General features: G+C 31.5%; 2 protein-coding genes across 2 annotated transcripts; both read left to right on the top strand.

The window, feature by feature from the left end:
* The first annotated feature begins 13241 nt into the window (after window positions 1–13241).
* On the top strand, window positions 13242–22349 carry LOC144547554 (alcohol dehydrogenase-like 4). The gene is made up of 10 exons (XM_078296230.1): window positions 13242–13446; window positions 13547–13683; window positions 13780–13829; window positions 15622–15965; window positions 19370–19452; window positions 19969–20044; window positions 20451–20512; window positions 21600–21695; window positions 21819–21980; window positions 22090–22349. Exons 1-10 carry the CDS (start codon window positions 13398–13400, stop codon window positions 22204–22206), a joined length of 1176 nt encoding a protein of 391 aa, XP_078152356.1. The 5' UTR covers window positions 13242–13397; the 3' UTR covers window positions 22207–22349.
* Window positions 22350–23098: 749 nt separating this feature from the next.
* LOC144547451 (26.7 kDa heat shock protein, chloroplastic-like) lies at window positions 23099–24270 on the top strand. The gene is made up of 2 exons (XM_078296104.1): window positions 23099–23434; window positions 23595–24270. Exons 1-2 carry the CDS (start codon window positions 23185–23187, stop codon window positions 24026–24028), a joined length of 684 nt encoding a protein of 227 aa, XP_078152230.1. The 5' UTR covers window positions 23099–23184; the 3' UTR covers window positions 24029–24270.
* The last annotated feature ends 3024 nt before the right edge of the window (window positions 24271–27294 follow it).

Genomic DNA, 27294 nt, shown 5'->3' with positions numbered 1-27294 from the left:
CATGTGAAATTTTTAAACATTCGAATTAATTTAGTATAAAGTCAAGCGGTCAAAAAACGTTCAAAAAATGAATGCACTAAAATTAATTTATTAACCTTCTAATTTTGACCGCTTGACTTTCTACTAAATTAATTCGAATGTTTAAAAATTTCACATGTAGATGCATCACACGTAAGGTAGGCGGGTTTCAACGGTTCGGATTCGTCATTTGAAATTGATTTGATGAGTTTTAGAGTTAAGCTCACCAAAACTTTGATGAGCTTAAGAGCACCCTAGTTCTACTCCTATTTTATTATAATTTTGGAAATTAGTTCTTCAAAAAACTGTGGAATATAAAATATCAGTGATTGTCAAAATTAAATTAAAAAAATAGTAGTAAAAAGTTTAAAAAAAATTGATCTCCAAACAAAATTTAATATGAAAATCAGGTTGAGGATTTGAATTAATTTTTTGGACTTCAAAATAAAACACTCTCTTTACTTCAAGGTCACTTTCAATTATCTCGTCAATTGTGCGCTGGAGAAAGAAACTAAAAAAGCAGTTCAAATTGAAAGCCCAATCAGAAGAATTTATATATTCTTTGATTTTCTTTATTGAAAGAAAAGAACACGCATAATCTATTTCTGTTGAGTTGTTTTTTTAATGTTGTTACGTTACAAATTTGTCATCAACTTTTTTGTAGCATTATTTCTATTACAAATTTACAATAAAACCTCAAATCTTGATTTTTTTTACCATTAATCATTTGACATTGTCTGTCACATGAAACACTACAAAATTTCTGTTATATATATTTTTTGGGGTAAAAAAAAAATAATCTTAGTCGTTTGATTGATATGATGCGTGTGTCTTGAAACATATTGAATGACATATAGGATAAGGGCGTGTTCGGCTGCACATTTCCATCTGGGAATTACGTGGGTTTGGAATTGATGGGTTGAAATTTCTAACTGGGCGTTCGGCGACCCATTTTAGTCCCCGGAAATTCCGAATGGAACACCCCACTCGTTCCCTTCTCTTTGTAAAATTCTGGGATAAAAAACGCGAACTCCAACTTCATTTTTTTTTTCCCAATCTCTCTCTCTCCTGCTGGGACCCACGTCACCCAATTTTTATTTCATTTCCTGCCTCACCTCACCCACGTGGCTCTCTCATGTCTCTTCCATTTAACAGATCCATTTTCATGTATATATAAGACGAGAGGGGACCAATTCATTTCAATTGTGGGACTAATGAAATTGTCCGGACCGGCCTTGTCTATTTTTTTAATTACATATTTTAAATTATTGGTTGTTTATAAACATTTAATTTTTTAAAATGTTTCTAATTGTTGTTTTCTTATTTTTTAATAAATATTTTACAGATTTATTTGTTTTCTAATTTTTGTAATTACATATTTTTAAATATTTGTTTGTTTATAAATTTTTTTTTTAAATGTTTTTAAAAGTTTATTTTTTTGTAAATGTTTTTAATTACATATTTTAAATATTTGTTTTTTTTCTAATTTTTGTAATTACATAATTTAAATGTTTATTTTTTGTAAATGTTTTTAATTACATATTTTAAATGTTTGTTTGTTTTCTAATTTTTGTAATTACATAATTTAAATGTTTATTTTTTTGTGAAAGTTTTTTTTGTAAATGTTTTTAATTACATATTTTAAATATTTTTTGTAAAAGTTTTTTGTACCATTCTAGTAATATTTTTATTAGAAATGGTTCATTTTTTTAATATTATTATTTAATCAATTTTATTTAATTTCATTAATATAATTTAAAAAAAAATTATGTTTACCATTGGTTAACATCAATACAAAACAGAACGCTATACTATTCAAAAACAATAATTAAATAAAAAATTATTTATAACTAAATTAAACTAAACCAATTAAATAAATATACATATTTTAAAATAAATAGAACTTTCCCACAATTAATCCCATGATACAAACGAACACTCATTTTCTCATATTCCCATAATTAATCCCGTGCATTCCGTACCCGTGGGTTCCCACTTTTTCAAAAGTGAATTCCTATTCCCATTCCCATTCCCATTCCGTAATCCCGTGACATCCGAACACGCCCTAATTGTACGAGGACATTGAGTATTGCAGAAGCTTTAATTCTTTATCACTAATTTTATAGAGTATAGATTATTATTTAAACTCTTATATTAATTATTATTTAGCAATTAATGATGCGTTTATGATGGAATATTAAAGCCACTCTTTATTGGAGATATCCATGTAAACACACACACATATATATAGAGGAGGGTTCAAATGCACCCAAATGCACCATATCTTTCAAATCCTTTTTCTCCGTTTTCAAAGTCCGAATAGCCAATCCGAACCGTTAGATGCGATCTATATATTAAGATGTGTTTGAAGACCAAATTTTACATTTTTTAGAATTTTTTTACTATTTATTAAGCCACTTTGAAAATCGCTGATTTTACATTTTCTGGACCATTAGATCAGCGACTTTTCAAAGTGGCTTAATAAATAGTAAAAAAATTCCAAAAAATGTAAAATTTGGTCTCCAAGCACATCTTAATATATAGATCGCATCTAACGGTTCGGATTGACTATTCGGACTTTGAAAACGGAGAAAAAGGATAGGGTGCATTTGGGTGCATTTGAACCCTCCTCATATATATATATATATATATATAGAGTTAGGCTGGGGTGCTATGGATAGCATAGTGGCCTCTATGCTACGGCTCAATATTTGAGTTTTCAAAATCCAAACGGTCGATCCGAACCGTTCATCTTATTCTCCATATTAATATCTGCTTGGAGACCAAATTTTACATTTTTCTGAATTTTTTTACTATTTATTAAGTATTTTACAAAATTGTTGATCCAACGGTGGCTGCACAAAACAGTAAAACCGTTGGATTAGCGATTTTCAAAGTAGCTTAATAAATAGTAAAAAAAGAAAATTATAAAATTTGGTCTCCAAGCAGTTATTAATATGGAGATAAAGATGAACGGTTCGGATCGACCGTTTGGATTTTGAAAACTCGAATATTGAGCCGTAGCATAGAGGCCACTATGCTATCCATAGCACCCCAGCCTAACTCTCTCTCTCTATATATATATATATATAAGGAGGGTTCAAATGCACCCAAATTTTTGTGCACCCAAATGCACCCTATCTTTCAAATCCTTTTTCTCCGTTTTCAAAGTCCGAATAGTCAATCCGAACCATTAGATGCGATATATATATATTAAGATGTGCTTGGAGACCAAATTTTACATTTTTTGAAATTTTTTTACTATTTATTAAGCCACTTTGAAAATCACTGATTTTACATTTTCTGGATCATTGGATCAGCGATTTTTCAAAGTGGCTTAATAAATAGTAAAAAAATTCCAAAAAATGTAAAATTTGGTCTCCAAGCACATCTTAATATATAGATCACATTTAACGGATCGAATTGACTATTCAGACTTTGAAAACAGAGAAAAAGAATAAGGTGCATTTGGACCCTCCTCTCTCTCTCTCTCTATATATATATATATAGAGGTGGGCTACGGTGAGTTGCGAAGTAAAGCGACTATTTTACTTCACGCTCATATTTTACGATTTTAAAGTTCAAAATGTCGATCCGAACCGTTCATCTTGTTCTCCATATTAAAATGTGCTTGGAAACCAAATTTTATATTTTTTGGAATTTTTTTTTACTATTTATTAACCAATTTTGAAAGTCGCTGATCTGATGGTTCAGAAAATTTTACTGTTTTTTTACTGTTCACAGCAAAACAGCAATTTTCAAAAATGCTTAATAAATAGTAAAAAAATTCCAAAAAATGTAAAATTTGGTCTCCAAGCACATTTCAATATGGATTAAATATCTAACGGTTCGGATCGGTCGTTTGGACTTTCAAAATAAAAATACGGCATGAAGTAGAAACGCGTTTTACTTCGCAACTCACCGTAGCCCATCTCATATATATATATATATATATTGAATGTGAACATTTTTAAGTCTTTTGTAAATAGATAGTTAGGGGTGTGAACCAGATTAAGTGGAAATATTTTTATATCCTTATCCATTACATTAACGGAAAAAAAAAACTTTATCTTTATCGTATTTGATAAGCTTAATGAAAAAAAATCTTATCCGAATATGTAATGTTAAGAAATTTGCTGCTCTTAAAGTATATGTGTGTGTGTGTGGACATACTCTCTTATTTTGTATCTCTGAAAGAGCTTTTAGGAAATTCTATAGAAAAATCACATACACAATATATTTGAGAGTGTAAATAAATAAATAAATAAATATGTACGAAAGAAATCTAATGGAACGATCTCTGATGAGGAGAAACACTTCAATTGTGAAACAATGAAATTAATTTTGATATTTGAGTTTCTATATTTTGGAGAACTTTCGAACTAGGATGTAAATTGGTACAAAACGGATTAAATGCATGGAAACATTTTCATATTCATATTCATTATTATGTTAATAAAAAGATTTTTTTGTATATTTATACCTGATAAATTAAATAAAAATCTTTATTTATATTTATATTTATCTTATCAAATAAAATACAAATCGAGTAAATAAATTCTATTGACACTCCTAATCCGAACACATCGATTGAGAAAAGACAAAAGGAAACAAAAAATGCACGTCTCCCCACGATCGGTGACAATTATACTAATGAGTGACAATTATACTAATGAATGTGTTGCGTATTTCGAATATTTTCAACGTTGCTTTCTTTTTAATTTATGATATCCTTAATGATGAATTGACTCGAGAATTAATCAATGAAAATGCCTTTAGCAGCCGTTTGACTTTATATATCTATATTTTATATGAGTAAGGCTGGGGTGCTATGGATAGCATAGAGGGCTACGGTGCTACAACTCAATATTCAAGTTTTCAAAATCCTAACGGTCGATCCGAACCGTTCATCTTGTTCTCCATATTAATATGTGTTCGGAGACCAAGTTTTAAATTTTTTGAAAATTTTTTACTATTTTTTTAGATAGGTAGAAAATCAAATATCTGAATGGTGCAGAATTTTTTAGATCAAAAATAGTAAAAAAATTCCAAAAAATTTAAAATTTGGTCTCCAAACACATATTAATATGGAGAACAAGATGAACGGTTCGGATCGACCGTTAGAATTTTGAAAACTCGAATATTGAGCCGTAGCACCGTAGCCCTCTATACTATCCATAGCACCCAAGCCTTGTTCATTTTATACTAGTATCATACCCGTGCGTTGCAACGGAGACATATTATAAGAAACAAATATATCAATGAAAATAATAATTATCTAAAAATTAAAACACATGTTAATAGAAAATTTATATGATTATGTATTTTTAATTAACTTTAATCGTGATCTTTGATAACAATTTGATGATGTGATTATTTTTTTATTTTTAAGTACCAATGATATCAAATAATAGCTCGATTCAAATCTAATATCAAATATCATATAACAATTCAATATCAACATATAATATGATATCAAAAAACATAAATAAAAAGTGTTATCGTGTGTATGTATAGGATACACACACACACACACACATATTATAAGAAAAATATATATTTACACACACGTTCCAATTTATATTCTTCTTTGTTTCCAATTTAGAACACACACACACACATTGATATATTATATATCGGAAATATATTCTAAATTGCCCACACCAATATGTATAGAAACAAAGAAAGAGAAATAAGGAAATAAAAAAAAATGATTTCCATTGTGATCCGTATAGAAACGAAGAAGTAAGGAAATAATAAATAAGAAAATGGAAGGTGGAGTCTTCTCAATTGAAGAGGAGAAATATGGAAACAAAAAAAATAAGGAAATGGATAAATATATTGCTAAATTTCAGAATTTATTCAATTTTAATTGTAACATATCGTGTGACAATATATGTGGTGAGTATGTTTTTAACTAAATGTAGACTTCTATACATAAAACAGATGCATTTAATCAAAAGAAGACAAAATATGTAATTGGAGAGCTGAGATCAAATCCGAAGTTTCATCTCTCAATCGTAGCCGTTGGCGGATCGGACACCTAACGTGCTTAATAATAGAATAGAGATAATATAACTAGAGTGAGTCTATGGTACTATGCATATTACGATTTGGCACCGTGCTACGGCTCTATATTTGAGTTTTCAAATCCTAATGGTCGATCCGAACCGTTCATCTTGTTCTCCATATTAATATGTGTTTGGAGACCAAATTTTGCATTTTTTGAAATTTTTTTACTATTTTTTTAGATTTATTGAAAATCACTGTTTTTGGATGGTCCAGAATTTTCAGATCAAGTGATTTTCTAAATATCTAAGAAAATAGTAAAAAAATTTCAAAAAATTTAAAATTTGGTCTCCAAACACATATTAATATGGAGAACAAGATAAACGGTTTGGATCGACCGTTAGGATTTGAAAACTCAAATATAAAGCCGTAACACGATAACAAACCCGTGATATGCATAATACCATAGACTCACTCATATAACTATATAAGGTCATGCACGGGCCCAGATAATGTAATTAATTTCTTTCTTTTGTTTTTGATGTCAGGCTCAGAATTATAACTCTGTGGATATTTTGTCATGTGGCCTGTGACACCTGTCGTCTCTCAGATTTTACCAAGGATAAATAGTGAAAATGACAGACTAAGACCCGTTAAAACAGTTGACTTCAAATGATATATATATGAGATGAACTTGTTGTTCGTACAATAATCTTTTACGTCTATTTGACTAATTTGCAAAAACATACAATTATTGAATTTTACGATTTCTTCTATTTTTGAGAATATGTAGGTCCAAGAAGAGTAAGAACTGCTGTATAATATGCTTGGACTGAAGAAATCACGAAGATTTTTATCAAGAATACTAATTGTAAAATCAAAAGCTTGGTAAAGTATATATGAGGTTGATTAAATTGAGATAAAACGTTATGAACGTTTTCAAAACGTTGGTAACGTTTTATAATGATCAGAAGCTTCAAAAGAATCAAGTTATAACGTTATAACGATTATACAACCGTTGTAACGTTTTACAAACGTTATAACGGTTCACAAACGTTGTAACGTTTAACAGATACAGAACAACTGAAGAACTGCTGTTCAGTTCAAGTTATAACGTTATAACGATTATACAACCGTTGTAACGTTTTACAAACGTTATAACGGTTCACAAACGTTGTAACGTTTAACAGATACAGAACAACTGAAGAACTGCTGTTCAGTACAAACTATAAACGTTGTAACGTTTATAAATCGTTATAACGGTTTGGAAACGTTGTAACGGTTATAAAACGTTATGTAACGTTTTACTAAGCCGTCAGAGAATTAAAACCCTAAAACGCATTTGAATAAAACGTTAGTAACGTTTTACAAAACGTTGGTAACGTTTTATATCAAACAGCTCATTTTTGAGCTGCCACTATAAATAGACTGAGAGGATCACTTTTCAATATATCTCAGCCGACCCTAATTAATTCAAAAGTGATTTTCTGAGAGCTTAGCCTACTCCATTGTTGTGAGAGCTTAAAACTTCAAAATCTCTCAAGCAACCTCAAACCTACTTCACTAATCTTGTTATAGATTAGGTTAGAGTGATCTATTGAGTGTTTCTCTTGTGTTCCTAGACAATCGAGACCTTGTTCTCATCTCTTTGAGTTGGCCGTTTGACCTCCCGCTTGGTGTGTAAGGGCTCAACGGTTCACAAGTTGTAATCCTTTCGTATTGGGTAATAGGAAGGCGCATCTCACAAGGTTGCGAAGCCCCGGAGACGTAGGCCTTTGTTTTGCCGAACTCCGTTATCACCCCGCGTGTCAAATTTCTCTAAACTCATATCTTTACTTTCAATTGCAATTTAATTTCAGTTTTTGAGCAATTAGAGGTGCCCCTAAGGGCAACAGAACTGAGTTGTGAACTAAGAATTTTGTTTTACTTTATGTTTATATTTTTGTTTTTAAATATTAAATAGTCGTTTCGAACTGCTTAATATGACATCTATATTGAAAGTGCTTGAAGACTAAATTTTATATATTTTGAAAAACTTTTACTATTTTTTTTAAGGGATCGACTAACTATCTCCCAATCAATTTTCTCCATTCATCTCCAGTCAATAACTACATATGGGGACCGCTCATTAAGATACATATGCACGCAAGTGTTAATATATAATATATCAAGTATTCATATATAAGATACTAAGTATTTCAAAAAAAAATCTGAACACATCACACACTCATCTTTTACATGTTTTTAGAGGTGGATTTATTTTTCTCCGTTCAATCTCGCCAATATATCAGACGATCTGTGAGGAAATTTGTGAATCTAAAACTACGAACATCTTTTATGCAATTATCTCTTTCAAATGAGATCCATGATGATATACTTTTGAGTTGTTCGTCGCGCAAGTATTCATATCTCATAATGCAAGTATTCATACCTTGTTTAAATACCTTGTCGTGTAAGTATTCATATCTCGTCGAGCAAGTATTCATGCCTCATTGTGCAAGTATTCATGCCTCATTGTGCAAGTATTCATACCTCGTAATACAAGTGTAAATAATTCATGTCTGAAGTGTTTGTACATAACATATTTTATCATTTTTTTTTTCAATATGCCACTGGATGAAGTCTGAAAATATTAATACCAAGTATTGTAAGTATTCATACCTCGTCATAAAAGTATTTATACCTCGTAATGCGAGTGTAAATAATTTGTCTAAAGTGTTTGTACCTAACATATTTTATCAAAAAAAAAATTTATATGTTACTGGATGATGTATGAAAATATTAATATCAAGTATTGTACATCGTCATGCAAATGTAAATAATTCATATGTCAAGTGTTGTACCTAATATATTATATGAAATTTTAATTTTGTTTCAATATGTCACAAGTATTCATACCTCGTCGTGCGAGTAATAATAACTCGTAATCCAAGTGTAAATATTCTATGCGATTCGGAATTTTAATTCCAGGCCGCAAATATTCCGTACGGTTTGGACATTTTTATAAATTTTTGTAAAACCTGGTTATTTTTAATAAAATATTTATTTAAATGGGTAAAAATAAAAATCACGGTAATAAGCTGGTCTGATGCGACTCAAATCCGATATTTATCTGAATTCTGAACCAAAAAATAATCCGAATCTGACTAAATCCGATTCAAATATAACCCCACCTTACCATTTTTCAAGTCTACCAAACATGTTCTAACGCTAGCTGCAATGAACTAGAAATAGAAAAATTATATATAATTTTACAAATGAATTGTAACCCGCTACAAAGACCGCCACAATGTGGGAACTAAATCCTTGGCTGTCTTAGTTTATTTAATTTTCATGATTCTTGGATGTACCATATTAGCCATATTACAGATATTGAGAAAATTCCAGCTTAAACCACCAAGGAACCAATACGAAGAAAACTTGCAGGAAATGAGGCTAAATTGGGGTAAACACATCAAGTGGCCTGAGCTTTCTGGCCTCATATTTCAGGCATGATGTGTTATCTTATTTATTTTTAGAAATATTTGCAGCACAGTTCATACACTGATCAGTCCCTGCATTTTTTTTTTTTTTTTGAGAAATTGAAAGCCTTCCTACCGACAGTCAATATTGAACAAATTAAGGTAATAGTGTTTGTTTATACTTGTAGTAACAGTCAGCTATTGTTTAAAAGTTTTGATATTATAAAAAAATAAATATCCATTCAAAAGGTTTTTGACTTTAGGTGGTTCTTCAATATCTAAAAAGTGAAGCAAAAATCACAGGAGCGTTATTCTCAGTGCTTCAAATTTCACAAGGACTAGCTTCTTTTATTTTTTTTTTCCTCAAAGGATGATCATATGAGACAAGCCATAAATTTTATAAGATGAGGTAAAATTAAACTTATGATTACACGCATTTTTTTTTTAAAAGCTATACAATAAAAAAATTATAAATTTTTTTTGAATCAGCGTGGCAAGTGCCTTCCCTGTTACGATATGACTTCGCCCAACCTAATAATCTATTATATTGTCATTATTTTGGGGTTCACAAATCTAAAAAATATTATCATATAGCTAGAAAGCAATCATACCTAGAGTGTCATGAAAAAAATAATTAAAGTCGTATAAAATTTATTATTATAGTTACTTAGTCTCTTTCCTGTATTATTATTATTTATTTCTTTTGCGTATTTAATTTGGAATATTTTAGTAAGAATCCTACTAACACAGAATATAAAAAATACATGTTCTAATCCCACAAGGCTCTCATCCAATACTAAACTAAAGCCCAGAGTAGGCTGAATTGACGAATAAAACAAAACCTTTCCAGTCCATTTTCAAAGTCTCCTTCAATAAACTAAGGCCCATGTGATCACCCTCTTCTGTTATGTTATTATCCTGTTGCAACCAATTAATGTTACGTGGGAGAAATACAGAGGCTAAAAATATTAAAACATATCAAAGATATAAAATTTGTTTTGTTCACCGACTGCCAAGAGCAAGTTGCTCAGTGACACGGTAAGTCTCTGTTACCTAGATTTTTTTTTTTGTTGAGATTTGTTGACTAGAAATCAAGTAACAAATATGATAAGTTGGAGCTCCAATAATATATTTCTTTTTTTAGGAGAAAACTCCCTTAGGCTTGCCATTAATTAAACTAAAAGTTTCACATCCAATTACAAATCGAGCCTGTCTCATATTTGTGGTAAACACATGTACTAGAAAAAATCCCCTGATCTAAAATGTAAGCTATAACTTAACATCTCCAAACAAAGGGTAAGTACTCCTCATTAAGATCTCTTGAAAAATGGCAGCAGACGAAACTCGGATTCTTCTTAACAAGAGTTCAGCATTTGAAAGTTTCATCAAAGGCCTTCCAATCAGTTCCTAGTGTAGCCTGATACTCCATGCATGCCCTTGCCAGTGACTGATTAGCGGTAAGGAAGGTACATGAAATGATTTCGGATTTCAGCACATAGGACATACCTGCGAGCAGCGCCTTGTGCCTCCACCTGAAACGCATAACACGCTTCTGATTTGGCAGAACCATAAACCACCAATTCCATCACCTTTGAAAAAACGAAACCGGTTCGGCCCTGCTCTGCGCATGTATTCTGTGGCCCCGCTCTGCGCATTTAAAACCCCATCCTGCATCCCTTTTCCAGGGAGCGCATTTGCCAGTAAAGTTTCAGTCTTGATGGAGCTCCAGTAATTCTTTCTGGTAAAAGAAGAAAAATGATTTTATATAAGAATACGGTTACGGTACTATACACAGTGAATTAATTTGTATTATGGATTGAAACAATCGATTTGAACTGTTCAAATGATATTTATATTAAAATGTACTTATAAATCAAAATTTACAGTTTTTATAATTTCTTTTATTATCTTTTTAGATAAGTAGAAAATTATTTATGGAAATCATTCAAAAGTTCTATACCTATATAAAAAAAAATAGTAAAAGAATTCAAAAATATATAAAAATTAGTATGCAAGTACAGTTTTATATGAAAATTATGTTGAATGATTCATAATATCAACTATTTGAATTTTGACAACGAAAATAGTGATCTATAGTACAGATTAATTCGCACTATGCATAGTACCATAGCCCCACTCTTAACATTATATAAATTAATTATATCTTTTTTAGCCCTGCAGTCTCTTATACAAAGGATAACATTTTAACTGTCAATAACATTAGTCGGGGTTCTATAAACTAATTAGTTGTATTACGACATAGAAGATCCAAGACACTAGATATTTGGAAGGATTGATCAGAAAAGATCTCATATCTGGGCGCTATTAATTTTTATGGCTCTACCAGGCATATACCTACTAATGATTTGATTCTCCTATTTTCTTCCTTTTCTGGTCCTTGTTTCTTTCTTTCAAGATTATTACCAAATAGTGTATAGGCTGTAGTTTTTCTATTCTTAGCTCTCTGTGATCTATATATAGCTAGCAAAGCATGGATGTAAAATATAAGTTTCAAATGAAATAAAATAAGAAAGAGAGGATTGAGGGAGTGTGGTGTTAAATTTCTGTGATTGCTTGATTTCAACAAGTTGTTTAGCACAAGTAATTGTCAATCAATATAGCAATAGTAATATGAGAAGGGTTCAAATGCACCCAAATTTTTGTGCACCTAAATGCATCCCATCTTTCAAATCATTTTTCTCCGTTTTCAAAGTCTGAATAGTCAATCCGAACCGTTAGATGCGATCTATATATTAAGATGTGTTTGGAGACCAAATTTTATATTTTTTGGAATTTTTTTACTATTTATTAAACCACTTTGAAAATCGCTGATCCAATGGTCCAGAAAATGTAAAATCAGCGATTTTCAAAGTGGCTTAATAAATAGTAAAAAAATTCAAAAAATGTAAAATTTGGTCTCCAAGCACATCTTAATATATAGATCGCATCTAATGGTTCGGATTGACAAGATGTTGACAAGAGTTGAACAATTCCCCATAAATACAAGATGTTCACAAGAGTTGAGCAATTTGATGTTATGTCTCTCACATAATTATTTTCTATTCCAAAACATTTATTGCGACTGTGATAGTTTCTACTAATAATAATAGTAATACTAATAATAACAACTTATTTCTAAAATAAATAAATATAGAAAACGATCTCACCGTATTATTGGAGTTAAGAATAAGTCTAGGTCTATTATAGTATATCAGAAAAGTAGTATATTTAGATAGAATTACAGGTGTGCAAGGACTTCTAAAGAAGGATGCGATGGTATATATATAACCACGCCTTTTTTATTTTTATTATTATTTACTAGCGCATATAGGACTAGAAGGCTGTATTATATTTTAAACTTGGCTCAAAACCTTATTTTAAAAAAGAGGTGACTTTACAGAGTTAATTAAAGTCCATGCTCATATACAGTTACTATATTGAAAACATAGATTGTACGGAACATAGATTGTACCCAAAATCTGATCAGAATCTGAGCATGAATATTAAAGAATCCGTATATTCTATCTCGAACCGGATTGATCTGGATTTGATCGGATGGCCATGATTCAAACTCAAATTTTGGGTTACTTTATGGATCCGGCTCAATTGACCCCATTTTTGTGTATAATTTGATCATTATATTTATGTGAACCCAATTCGTGCTCGTTATTACCTCAAACGGCGATGCGGGTGCAAGTTGGGTTCACCTAACAGAACTAATTATAAAAAGAACACTTCTCTACCGCCTTGTTTTCCTCTTTCATTCTTTTCTCCTGTCCCAAGAAAAAGAAAACAGAGTTGACTCACCTCTGTTATCTCTACAAATACTTAAAACAACATCTCTTATAATCCTATACCATCAACTTATTGACTTCTATCCCTCCTTTATTCCCTTCTTATTCCCTTGCCATGGCATCCAACGGCTCTGTCACCACCGGCCATCCCATCACATGCAAAGGTAATACTATGAATGCTTCTCAATTCTCACCAATCTAAACCAAATTTAACACTCGAGTTTCTTCAATTTGAGCTCTTTCATTTCATTTTTGCATGTTTAGCGGCTATCGTATGGGGACCGAGCGAGCCGCTTGTTATACAAGAGGTACAGGTGGACCCGCCACGCCGAATGGAGGTTCGGCTGAAGGTTTTGTACACATCCATTTGCCACACGGATCTCAGTGCTTGGAAAGGAGAGGTTTGTTTTTGTGCTTTCTGATGATAAACATGTGTAATTCATTAAGGCACCAACTACTAATTTCTTTAAAGTCTGATTTTGTTTTATTATCTGTAGAATGAATTGCAACGTGCATATCCCCGGATTCTTGGCCATGAGGCTGCTGGGTATATCTCTCTCTTTAATCTCTTTGCTTATCTGTTTTTGTATGGAATGATGCTTTACTAGATTTTTTTTTTTTCTTCTGAATTTAAGGGAACTATTGATTCAAAATTTCAAATGAATAAAGAGAAATTTAGATATATACCCATCATAACTTCATTAATTAGATATTTACCCATCAAAACTTTAAATTTAGTTATTTCCCCATTCAAACTCATTTATTTTATTTATATACCCATTTTGTGATTTAACTAATTAAAAACACTACTTAACACTGATAATCAAATTAAATGACATTTTTGTCCTTATCCGACATTTGCTAATAACCGGCTCTCCTCTTTTCTCCATTACTCATTTCTTTTTGCAAAAGAAAAATGTCCTGAGTCACAATCAAATTCGAGACCCAATTAGCAACGTCAGTGTTGCTGATCGTGCTTGCATTTATCCAAAAGAGAAAGCTTCCCATTTTAAAAGAGTTCAATCAAGGTATAAAACAAAGAACCAAACAATGCCTATTTGAGTTCCATTTTATCTCCGATAACCCAATGCATGCCAAGTAGAAGAAATAGTGTGCTGACAAGTAGAATTTAAGATAAAGAAAAGGCTAAACTAGGATTTGGGTATTACTTGAAGCAAGGCGATATAATCCTAGTATCCATCAAAATGAGGTTATCCCTGTGGAAATAGCGACTGAGATAAAATCTTAGCATCTGTTCGATTTCAATCCAATAGGTCAAATCAAAATGGAGTTGCTCCTTGAAATAATTTCCTCCATTTCCATTGATGACCTGTGCCCTTCAGCTTATCATATATCAGTTTATCATGACATTGAAAGGGATGTGAGGATTCCAACCATGTGTTGATGTGTGACATTTTGAGGAGAACCGTTGATTAAATATTTTGGGCACATAGGCAAATATCATTCTCTCTTAGCTCTATAATTTAGCCACATTTTTTTATCCACTTCTGAAGTTCTTTTGCAAAAAAGAAATCAAAGAAATAACTAATGGAGAAGAAGAGGACCGGTTATAAGCAAAGGGAATGAAGAGATAAGGGCAAAATTGTAATTTTATTTTTCTATCAATATTAATTAGTGTTTTTGATTGATTAAATCACTGAATGGGGATATAAATAAATTAAATAGGTTTGAATGGGAAAATAACTAAATTTAAAATTTTAATGGGTAAATATCTAATTGATGAAGTTATGATGGGCATATATCTAAATTTCTCATGAATAAAAGTCCTTTTAGTTGTCAACGTACAAAGCGAAATCTTGAAAACAACTTCTAGTTTTATTATTTTAGTCAACGTACAAAGCGAAATCTTGAAAACAACTTCTAGTTTTATTATTTTAGTGAAAAGTTTGTTAAAAAAATTTGCACTAATATTATTTATAGGTCACACTGGTAGCTTTCTTTCCAGATTTCGGATACTATTCCAATTTTTGCTTTTCAAATAAAGATATAAGTATCTGAAAGTAAACAAGAGTGCCTCGTAACTTACAGTATATAATATTCTCATATATTGAGCTATACAAATTTAAGTTTTTCTTTTTTAGGTAATGTAAAATTAAGCTTTTTTTTTTTCATAAATTCATGATAATTGACACTCCGTCCTCACCAGATCCATTTAAAATCTTGTTGTAGACTGCTACAGTGATTGCCATATATTAAAATATCAATATTATAATTATTGATTGACAATACATGCATTGGTGTGCATGGCTTGGCTGGCCATCTTGTTTGTTATATCGTTTATTTATCTGTGACAATTATTTGTGCCTAATTGTGTGTAGAGTGGTAGAGAGTGTCGGAGAAGGCGTCGAAGACCTCAAAGCCGGTGATCATGTGGTGCCGATATTCACCGGCGAGTGTGGTAGTTGCAATAACTGCCAGTCTGACAAGACCAATCTCTGCGGGGAGTTCCGGGTCAACGCGTTCAAGAGCACCATGGTGGGCGACGGGAAGACCCGGTTCTCTGCAGTGGGACGTGCCGGCGGTGACCGTGTACCGGTGTACCACTTCCTCAACACGTCCACCTTTTCAGAGTACACCGTGCTTGACTCTGCTTGTGTGGTCAAGATCAACTCAGAGGCTCCTCTTGATAGAATGTGCTTGCTTAGTTGTGGGATCTCAACAGGTATTTATTTTTGCACTTTACCCATAATTAAGTTTCATTTTTTCAGAGTTATATTTTTCAATTCATAGATTTATCATCCAATATTGCGATTACAAATGCTAAATTATGAAAAACAAAAAACTTTAGCACTTAATAAGTACTTTAGAAGGGCTTAAACGTGAACTTTCCTATTTTTCTAGATTCTTGCTGATGCAAATATCTTTACTTTAGTAGAAAGCTATCATAATTATACGGATAATCATCTCCATTAACAAACACACTAGAATAACAAAGTCAATGGCGTCTCTGATTTCTGTGCAAAAGCTCGTCTGTCAACAATCAAGAGGTATTCAATTTGAAATAATAAAATGGTGATAATGATGGTACACGCATGTGCAACAATATATTAGACTGATTATAGGAATGGTAATAATGTTAGGTCCTTGTCAGGAAAATATTAACAGAAAAGGGATGAATTTGTAAAGAAAAATAACCTTTACAGTAAGTACCAGGAAATTTTAAAACACTGGTATAGCTAGTTACAAACTAAAATCATTGACAATCACTTGATTTAAATAATTTTGGTGATAATAAAGTGTAAAGTTTCTATTTGATATCTAATACTTTAGGTATATGAGCTCTATATAAGTATCCTATTTCTAATAAAATATTAAACCGATAGGAGCAGTTCCTGGTACAAATTAACAAGAGTCAAAAACCTGAATGAATAGAAATGATATTTTGGTTTTTATAATATCCCACGCTAAAATAATCTCTTCCCGGAAGCACGGTGATGCAAAAGAGCATCTCTGTTCCAAACTTCCAATGCAATTTGTCGGTTAGCTTATGTATTAGTTTATAATTTTCTCCTCCAGCTAATGAGGTCGTTTTCATATTATTGAGCGAATGATAGGAAATTAAACGCGATGCTAGCTGATCTTCTATAGCCTTACTTGTGTGTTAATCGGTATTGAACTGTTCTCTCTACCCCGTGATTAAATAAAGGAGCGACAACCAGTAATATTTCTTTGTTACTTAAGATTGCTAGGAAACCTTTCGTGAATTTTTAAATTTGTTTTCAATTTCTTTCCCGTAATTTCGACAAAACAAAAGAATGCCTAAGATATCTCATGAACAATTAAATCCTCTTTAAAGAAAATTTCTAGTGTACTTATTCAAACTTCCGAAATAGCCAGTTTTCTCATCAAAACGTTGAAATTTCTTATTTTTCCATTCTAAATTGAAATCTTTTCTAATATCCCATGTGTTGATTAAAGCTGAAAGTTTAAGATAAATTTTTAATTTAATTATGTTTTCAAGTTTAAATACCTATTTTACCCCTCTTCTAGTTCTAGAGATCTCATTTCTTCTTCTCCACCTCTATTTTGCTCCTTGGTTGCCATTAGCATGGAAATGATAAGATGTCAAACTAAAGGCAATACTGCAGCCCAAACTGCACAATAGGTCCATGGAGAAGCGGAGGAAGAACCTCCTAGTACTGTTTTTAATAAGATAATTAAAAATAGATTTTTTTTTCTTGAAAAACTACAGGAATTGGACAACCTCCTAATTTTTCCTGAAAATTTTTGAAAGTAGCGCAACTTCCAATAGACCAATCCATGTTTTGAATGGGTACACTAGAAATTTTCCCTATCTAGTAAATGTGAACTTTCTAGACAAATTTCTTTGTTTGTTGACCAGAGAAGACTAAGCATGGCACTATTCTCGTGTCTCACAATTCCCTGACTTGAAGACTGGACTCAAAAGTCATTCAACTGTACCTTCTCTTTCGCTGCAGTATTGCCATTAGCAATGGAGTGGGAAAGAAAGAAAGAAAATCTCAGTTTTAAAAAGGGCAAAATAGACATTTAAACTTAAAAACATAATTAAATTATAAATTTATCTTAAATTTTCAGCTTTAATCAACATATGGATATTAGAAAAGATTTCAATTTAGAATTGAGAAATAAGAAATTTCAATGTTTTGATGAAAAAATTAGCTATTTTAAAAGTTTGAATGGATACACTATAAATTTTCTCTTTTCTTTAAGAGCACCATTGTTGTGGACAATAAATGTTGCCCATACCATCGATGCTTCCTTGGTTTGGGGCCATTCGGGTCATGCAGTCTCTTGTCAGTCTTATAATGGAACTGTCAGTTGGACATAAGCTATCTGTTAATTTATTGCTACAAGAAATCATGGCATCCTTATTAGTCGATGCTCATACATCATGATATTAAATATTAGAAATTTCATGTATACTCCTAAAAAATCTTGAAATTTCGTATCCTCTTCTATAATTTCTAATATCATATTTATCCCTCTAAATTTCAAACACCCACAGTTTTACTCAATTTATTGCATTTTCTGTTAGAACTCATTTTAAAGTTATATATATAAAGTATCCATTTTACTCTTTATTTAAAAAGTTAGTATTATGTTTAAAAGAAATATTTAATCTTCTAATTACCGATTGTGATTGCAAATGATCAATTTTCTTATTCGATGGGCACATAAATGTATGCTTAAATGTAACTGTGTATACATTATAAGCTGAGAAATGAACCATGTGTTCTTGGAAATTGATAACTAGAAAAATGGACATTTTTCTTGAACAATTTTTTTTTTCAATAAAAGATAAAATTGGAACTTTATAAATTTAAAATAAGTTAAAAGAAAAAAACAATAAATTGGATAAACTTGTATTTTTATTAAATTTAGAGGGATAAATATGATATATGAATTTTAGAGGGGACGCACGTAATTTTGATATTTTTGAGAGGTAAAAACAAGAGGCAAGGAGAAAGAAGAGGCATTAAATAAGCATCATTTTGATTTCTAAAATTGTAAGAAGAAGAAACAAGAGAATTTCTAATAAGCAAATGAAGACAAGATTAACCAGCCCAAAATGTGACCTCAGCTATCATTAATCAATGAACCTCTGTGGATCCAAAATAGGCCACAGCGACATTGCATGGAAGTGTCTTTTGTGTTTGATTAATGTTTTATTGTCTTTTCTATAGATGTGGGTCCAATTGATCAGATATTTTTTTTTAATGCTTTTTGGGGGAAATCGTGAGTTCTATCATTAGTTTTATATTTAAATGAAAAAAAATCCTAACTCTTTACTCAAATCAGAAACACAATGCTTCTGTGATAATAAAAATGTTTCATAAATTAAGGGAAAGTTCATGTAATTGACCATTTAAAGTCTGGTCATGGCACTGCACTGCCAAGATTTTCAAAACAAAAAAAATTCTGGTCATGATTCATAGGGGAATTTTCAAATTTTACAGAGTATTTTGCAATTCAGACTGCATTTTCTATTTCAGGATGTCAAATAATAATGCATCATAAATTGCTGACTTTTCATACAGTGTGATTGAAAAGTTGAATTTTGAATTTTTTTGAATGTAAACATAGGTGTTGGAGCAGCATGGAATACAGCAAATGTGAAAGAAGGTTCAACTGTTGCAGTATTTGGACTTGGCGCTGTTGGCCTTGCGGTGAGAGCAATCCCCTCTTTTTGTAACATAAAATGAATGAAAAAAAGAAGAAGAAATAGAGCAAGAAATAAATGATAGAAAGGAAGAAAAATAAATAAATTGAAAATATAAAAAAATATTTTTTGGTCATAATTTTTAAAAAAATAAAAAATATGCTTATGTTAAAATAATTATACAATTAAGCCCCATCCTGATTGAAAACGAGCTTCGGTTGCAAGACTAATGGTTTTTTAGTTTAGTTATTTCATGTGTTTATTCGAGGATTTAGAGAAATTATGATTACAGTTACTATAAGAATATGTGAATATTCGCAAAATTAAAAGTGCTTAATAGGAATGGTATTTTCGCCATTAATAACGACACCTTCGAAAATAGCAATTTATATCATCTTGTACTCGACAGTAGTCATTTTTTATCCTCGGAAATACTCATATATTCTTTTAGATTAATTAATTGAATGAGTTGTGTGTGATCATTCAATTATTGCAGTAAATTGACCAATATACAAAAATGCAGGTAGCCGAGGGGTCCCGATTGAGAGGAGCTTCAAAAATTATTGGCGTTGATATTAATTCAGAAAAGTTTATTAAGGGTATATTATTTTTTTAATATATATTTTTTTTCTGTGTAAGAGATACATAGGCTCTTACACCTTGTGCGTGTTAAATTTTCTTTCAATTGGAAAAACATAAAAAAGAAAGACAATTGAAACAGCTTTCAGGTTAAAGATTACCTACCTTGCAATTCCCTAAAGAAATGAAAAGACCAAAAAAGTGTCAAATAAAATATCAGGGCTGATGCATGATTTGCCGGACTTCATAAATTAACTACTATTGGTAAAATGGTTGCAACTTGTTTCTGAAATTTGTTTTTCTAGATATTATTTATGCTCATGGTTTTAAATGAGGGTCCTACATAGATCCCAATTTGTAATTTTAAACCATCTACCCATATTGGTCATTTTTACTTGTTCATCTACTAAATTGACTAAAATGTAGGTGAGGAAATGGGAATTACATACTTCATCAATCCCAAGGAGTGTGGCAGACCAGTAAATGAGGTACATTTTCTTTAATTATATTAATTATTTTACCCTTTATGGTCATATTTGGTTGTGGAGTAAAGTTAAACCGGATTAAATTTCTTACTCCAAGCTAAACCGGAGTAAGTTAATCATGTTTGGTGAAGTAAGCTAAACCACTTCTTTAGGTGGTGTAATTACTCCGGTTTAGCTCAAATCTTACTCCATCTTAAACCTCCTATGTTGCTCCTTGTTTGGCTCCTTAAACGTGGAGTAAGGGATTTACTCCACCTCTTACTCCACAACCAAACATGGCCTATATTTTTACTGCTTAACAGACTATAAAAGAAGCCAGCGACTGAGTTGACTCTGATTTATTTGCATGCGGAGTAGCACTTGTGGTCCCATCTCATTGATAGAGATTTTTACATATTAAGTTGTTAACCCTGCTAATATTTACAATTTAACTATTCTAAGCTGATTCTTAACCAGCATTCAACTTGGAAGAATTAAAGACAAACAAAATTATTTTTTTCCTGGCCCAGCTACAGAACTACTGTTTATTTATTGAAAAGGGGTTTGATGGTTCTCTCTGTTTTTTTTTTTCTTTTCTTTATGATCCTTTTTAAAATCCTTATGTTGGGAACATATATCTATGGTTCGGTTGTGCTAAGTGCTTCAATACCCCAATATTTCATATTTGGATATTCTTTTCTGCAAATTGGTATGATTGTTATTTGGATTTAGAGTTTAGGGTTGTGCTGGTATGATTGTGACAGCCACCCACAATAACTACTTAGCTTAGCACAACCAATAATACCTATGGTTTAGTGTTGCGCAGCTTGTGCTAACTGAAACCACAATTCTGACAAAACTTTTGATACTGATACTAACTGGTATGATTGTGATTTGGATAAAAATAACCAATCAGGGCAGTAACTCATAGACACTATACTACCAAAATTATTATGGTCAGTTTAACATATTTTATATATCAATCAAGATTTGAGACCTTGTTGGTGAGACAGTAGCTGATAACATCATATCTCAGTTATATAACAATAGTTGATAACATATTTTATACATCATTCCAAATTTGAAATCTTGATGGTGGTGTTGCTTGCAGCTGATAAAAGAGATGACAAATGGAGGGGTAGATTACAGCTTTGAATGCTCTGGAAATTTAGATGTACTGAGAGAAGCCTTCATTTCAACTCATGATGTATGCATTTTCTTGTATAATTTTTTCAATACCTTTCTACTAATTATAATTGAGGACTACGAAGAAAAAGAAAAATGAAATTTGGTAAATACTGATGCTTGATAAAATAAATTTTGCATTTAGGGATGGGGATTGACTGTTGTTTTAGGCATCCATTCCACACCAAGACTGCTTCCCTTACACCCAATGGAGCTATTTGATGGCCGGCGCATCACTGGGTGCATTTTTGGGGACTTCAAGGGAAAGTCTCAATTGCCTGAAATTGTTGAAAAATGCATGAAAGGGGTTTGTTCTTTCTCTATCAGAAAAACCAAAATTCTGAATCAATATTTGTATATTACCCAATAAATCTTTAATAAGGTTTATCTTTAATTTTTCCAATTTTTGCATGCAGGAAATAAAAATCAATTTCGATGGATTTATAACACATGAATTACCATTTGAGGAGATAAACCAGGCCTTCAAGCTGCTGGTGGAAGGAAAATCCCTTAGATGCTTGCTTCACCTTTAAATGCTCTGTACAATTTATAAACTCAGAAACCAAATAATCTTGTTATATTTCACATCTCATTGCTATTGTAAAGATCAGACTGGTTATAATATAAACTTAAATCGATCTGTTCTTTAATTAATTCATGCTGCTTTTGTGTTGTATAATTAATGAATATTTTTTGGGTGTTTCATATATCTGTTGGAGAAAACTAAGCATTTTAACATGTATATACATTTGCAACACTGCAGTAGTTACAACTGACAGTGCTGTGCTGGGTATGTACCACATCTGTTATGATACATGAACATGTTGTACCTGTTTATATGATTTCTGCAGACATAAAAAAAAATGATAAACATATATAAAGTATAATTTTGCTCATGATCAATGCTGGCGTTTAAGATTTGTACAAATGCCTCAACCAGTGTTGTAAAAAACATCTGCATCCGTTTAGGCTGATTAATTGGCCAATTAGCTGTTGGCGGTGACCAAACTGTCACAGATTTTTCAGACTAATCGGCCGATTATCCCCCCACCCCCCACCCAAAAAAAAAAAAAAACCCTGAATTTAAAATAAAATGGGATTACAATTTGCTTAAAGAAGCCCGAGTAAAACAAACTTATTGTGTAGGCCCAAAATTCCCATTTTAGTATTTAGACCCGAAAATCACGTTAATGAAGCCCAGTTTAAGATTTGACCCATGCCATCGGTCGAATTAAGCCCATATCTCCCACGATCTAGTACTTTCCTGAAAATCACAGAAAGCACCGGATACCAATCCTCCTCCCTGAAGCTCCGAGCACTTTCTGTCCTTATCAAAACCGACACGTGTCACTCCGAAAACGGTCATGAACCTTCTTGATCCTTCTCTTCCAGCTCTATATAAAGTTCAGGTACTCACCTGTGCTCCATTGAAGAAGAAATTAAAAGAACGCTGAAGCAGTACTTCGACCACACTCAATCTTTAGTAACCAACTTAGTTTCCTTGCACAAAGATGGCAGTGGCATCTCCATGCGCCCTTGCAAGTCGTCTCACCTCACGTCTCATGGCACGGCCGATGGTAACACTTCCGAGAAGTTTTGGGAGTCGAGTTCGTGTCAGGCCTATGTCTGCAATTGCGGAGAAGCGTGAGGACTCGGCTTTGAATGTGCATGTCGATGAAAAAGCGGTTGAGAAAAAGGGTGGCAAGCAGGCCGTGCAGAGGCGGCCTCGCCGTGCTTCGCCTCTTGACATCTCTCCATTTGGTATGCAATTTTCCACCCTTCAATTGCTTTTACTTAATTCTATGAATGGTGTCATGGATAATAGTAATATTTAAGAAACACATACTGTAACTGACATTTTGCCACATTGTCTTACTGACAGTTCGTATTCTAATTTCTGAAATTTTGAAAAATCTTGCAGGGTTGATAGATCCATTTTCACCAATGAAGACGATGAGGCAAATGCTAAGTACAATGGACCGCCTATTTGAGGACACCATGACTAGGTCTCCAAGTGATGGAGGTCTTGAAGTCCGGGCACCATGGGACATCATGGAAGATGAAAAGGAGGTGAAAATGCGGTTTGACATGCCAGGTTTGTCCAAGGAAGAGGTGAAGGTATCAGTGGAAGACAATACCTTGGTCATAAAGGGAGAGCATACAAAGGAGGAAGGCAGTGAAGAGAAGGGTGAATGGTGGAAAGAGAGAAGCGCCAGTTCGTATGACATGCAATTGCTTTTGCCCGATGAATGTGACAAGAGTAACATTGTAGCCGAGTTCAAGAACGGGGTTTTGCTCGTGACAATTCCTAAGAGGCCAGTCGAGCGCAAGGTTGTTGATGTGGAGATCAAGTGAGGTTTTAATAGGTTAGACAATGTACATGTGCTGGTGTGTGTTGCCGAGGTTTTAGTTCAAAGTATATATATGGTTTTGGTTTGCCATGTAATATGTAGTTAATGAATAATAAGATCAGCTGGAGAAATGAAATGGAAATTTATCTGATTTTATTGAGCCATCTGTGCGTCTGGTCCAGTTTGTAAACATTTGCATTAGGATTTGTAATATACTTTTGTGATAGGGTTTTTCCTTAAATAAAATGCTTGGGCCCAGAACAAGTGAAGATTTAGACTGGTGTTGATTATTCTTCTTTTTTTTCTTTAGCTTTCTTAGTTATATATTAAGTCAATTAAATATCAGTTTCTTAGGTCTCCTTACAATTTAATCACAATGCGGGTTAAGAGATGTTGTCTAACAGACCCAAAGTGTCATAGCTAATACAATTGATCAGGTTGCATACGGGCTTTGGTTATTGCAAAAATAAAAATAAAAATACAATTGATCAAGTCGTGCTTCAGAGGTCGGGCTTCTGACTTATGTGGGCCTGTAACTTGGACCCACCATCAATTATCCTGCTCGGACTGTAAAACCCAAAATTTCAGTCTTGTTCGATCAATGAAACGCATTTATTTAAAATCAACCGATTATGATGCCATCTCAAACTATGGCAGCAGATTGGATTCGTTTAAATGGATCCGTCGTGTTGCATTGATGCATATCTATAGGGAAAATGGATAAAAAAAAAAAAAAAAAATTCTTTCCCGGTTCACTAACGCCAAACCGCTTGTAATTGCTAACGATTTGATTATTAGAAGGTACCTATATCCTAATCATCAATGTTTAACATAAAATTATACAAAAGAATCTGTTTAGGAGATGAGTTATTTTGTAAATGTAGAAATAGTTACAAGGATCATTTGATCCGAGTGACAAACATGTACATATTTTCTTATATCAATATATCTTAGTGGAAACTTTTCACTAACTTTCAAAAAAAAAAATTATACAAAAGAAAATTAAATTAACAATATTAACGGTTGATACGTTAAAAAACGATCTGACTATAATTGCTAATGAGTAATGATGCCTTTTAAAGCGGATATATAGTAATTTTTTTTTTGTTAGTTTATCCATGGACATGGATAAAGATAAGAATATAGGTAAATGTTATTTTATACCCGTTAATCTATAGAATAATTATATAAAATAAAACTATATGGTAGTGTTTAAGCAATAAATATAAAATAAAACTATATAATAGTGTTTGAGCAATAATTAGTGATGGTAAAAATTTATTTGTGTGATATTTCATATGATAATGTTTTAAACAATATTAGTAATATATCTTTGTTATTCAATGTATATTTTTTGCTATAAAAATGTTAAATATATTACTTTTATTTACATATTTTGTTATTTAATTAAATAATTGAATTTGTCTGCAGAGATTTTCGTATTTGAATTCTATTGCTTTTAAAAAAAATTAGTTGAATCGATTGCACCTTTATTTTTTTTTTCTTAGTAATGTATATGTGTAAAATGAATGAGTTTTGATATTCTATTTGTATAATATAATATAGTTAATTATTAAATTAGATTTATTCGTTATTCACCCCTTATTACGTTATCCGATAATTTTAACGTATAAAAGAAAAGTAAGATAAAGTTAATTCTTAATAAGTAAAGATAAAGTATGAATAAGGTAAATTCTTAGTCGGTATGCATATGAAAATGTTTCCATCCTATATGTATCATATTGATTGACACCCCTAGAATTGGATGAGCTTCAAATCCATTTTAGCTTGATTGGCAATCTGATTCTGCATCCTCTAAGGTAATTTAATATTTATTAAGTTTGAAGTCGGACTGTTTAATTAGAATTCGAACTAATCTGATCCAACTATGTACAAGGTCCTCTTAAGATCTGCGCTAGTATATAATGAGTGCATCAGATTCAAAAAAAAAAAAAAAAATGTTACCTCCGGTGATATGAATTCTTGCTCAATCTGAATTGTTCTATTTACGTTAAGATTCACACATTTGACATAAATTTACAAATTATTTATAATTTTAATTTTCAGCACAAATTTTGACTCGAATCAAACATACTAATAAATTTTTTGGTCCGATTAATCTTCTGTTTTATTATATAAATAAGTAAATAACCAACCACAATAAAACCGCTATTGACGAGTCGGTTCAGGACAAATACGCTGTGAGGTAACAAAATATTGAATCTGTACCGTATTTTTACAATTAGAAATAAACGGTATGTATTTAGTTCCAACTGAATTAAAAGAATCGGTACCTATTGTAGAAACAGAGTGAACGATCTGAATTTAAATAATTGAGATTACTTTTAGTTCGACTGAGACTGCTTTAATATTCGTCAAATTCGTATGAATTTGTCCTCCATCGATGAATTTCTTTTTAATAACTGTAATTAAAAAAAAATGAAATTTATTGAATCAATATGATTGTTTGATTTTTTACAGAAATTATACATACCGAGTAGCCTATTGGGTGTATAAAAAGAGACCTAATAATTTATTCGGTACAATTCATGTCACAATTTTTCTATAATATTATGCAGTGTTCTAAATAACGCGCTATAGCGTTTTTAGACTTTAAACGCTAAGCTATGGAATAAAAGTATGTTATTTCAGTTACGACCGCTATAGCGGTAATAGCAGTCTGCTATTTGGGCTACACACTATACTACATCGGCTTTATTTAAAGGTTCAAACAGAAATTTTATTTCAATGATCAATATTTTTCAAAATCGAGATTGCTTTTGTTTTTAAATGTTAAAAGATAAATAGTTTATGCTATGATACTTAGTATTTTTTTTAATATAAAATGATATAATTTATGTTATGATGCTTAGATCATTTTGAATAGAAAAAAATAGATAGTTTATGATATTATTAGAAATATTTCGAATAAATATTCTATTTTCTTAATCAATTTTGTATTACTTATTGCTCTATGACTTTAGATAACGTTGATAATTACTAAAAATATAAAATATATATTTTTAAATAAAAAAAATACTATGTAGGATAGCTTTTGTTATACCTATGCTATTCATGATAGCTTTTCTTTTTTTAGCCTTTTCGCGATGACGCGATAATCACTATTTAGAACCTTAGTATTATTTCAATAAAAGTTTGTTGGGCACTTAAAATTTTGATGAGTTTTCATGAGAAATTTTATTTCAAGAATCAATGTTTTTCAAGATCCAGATTGCTTTTGTTTTTAAATAGAAAAAGATAGATAGTTTA

The sequence above is a fragment of the Carex rostrata genome, chromosome 31 (genome assembly GCF_964058835.1).
Source record: "Carex rostrata chromosome 31, lpCarRost1.2, whole genome shotgun sequence".
In the NCBI taxonomy this organism is placed as follows: Eukaryota; Viridiplantae; Streptophyta; class Magnoliopsida; order Poales; family Cyperaceae; genus Carex; species Carex rostrata.
This window is presented reverse-complemented; position numbering and strand designations above follow the sequence as displayed.

Excerpts from the sequence above, each read along its gene's own strand:
- LOC144547554 (XM_078296230.1), top strand. The coding sequence starts at position 13,398 with ATGGCATCCAACGGCTCTGTCACCACCGGCCATCCCATCACATGCAAA. Across the intron at positions 13,684-13,779 it reads TCAGTGCTTGGAAAGGAGAG|AATGAATTGCAACGTGCATA; the intron begins GTTTGTTTTTGT and ends TATTATCTGTAG. Across the intron at positions 20,045-20,450 it reads TTCAGAAAAGTTTATTAAGG|GTGAGGAAATGGGAATTACA; the intron begins GTATATTATTTT and ends ACTAAAATGTAG.
- LOC144547451 (XM_078296104.1), top strand. The coding sequence starts at position 23,185 with ATGGCAGTGGCATCTCCATGCGCCCTTGCAAGTCGTCTCACCTCACGT. Across the intron at positions 23,435-23,594 it reads TCTTGACATCTCTCCATTTG|GGTTGATAGATCCATTTTCA; the intron begins GTATGCAATTTT and ends AAAATCTTGCAG.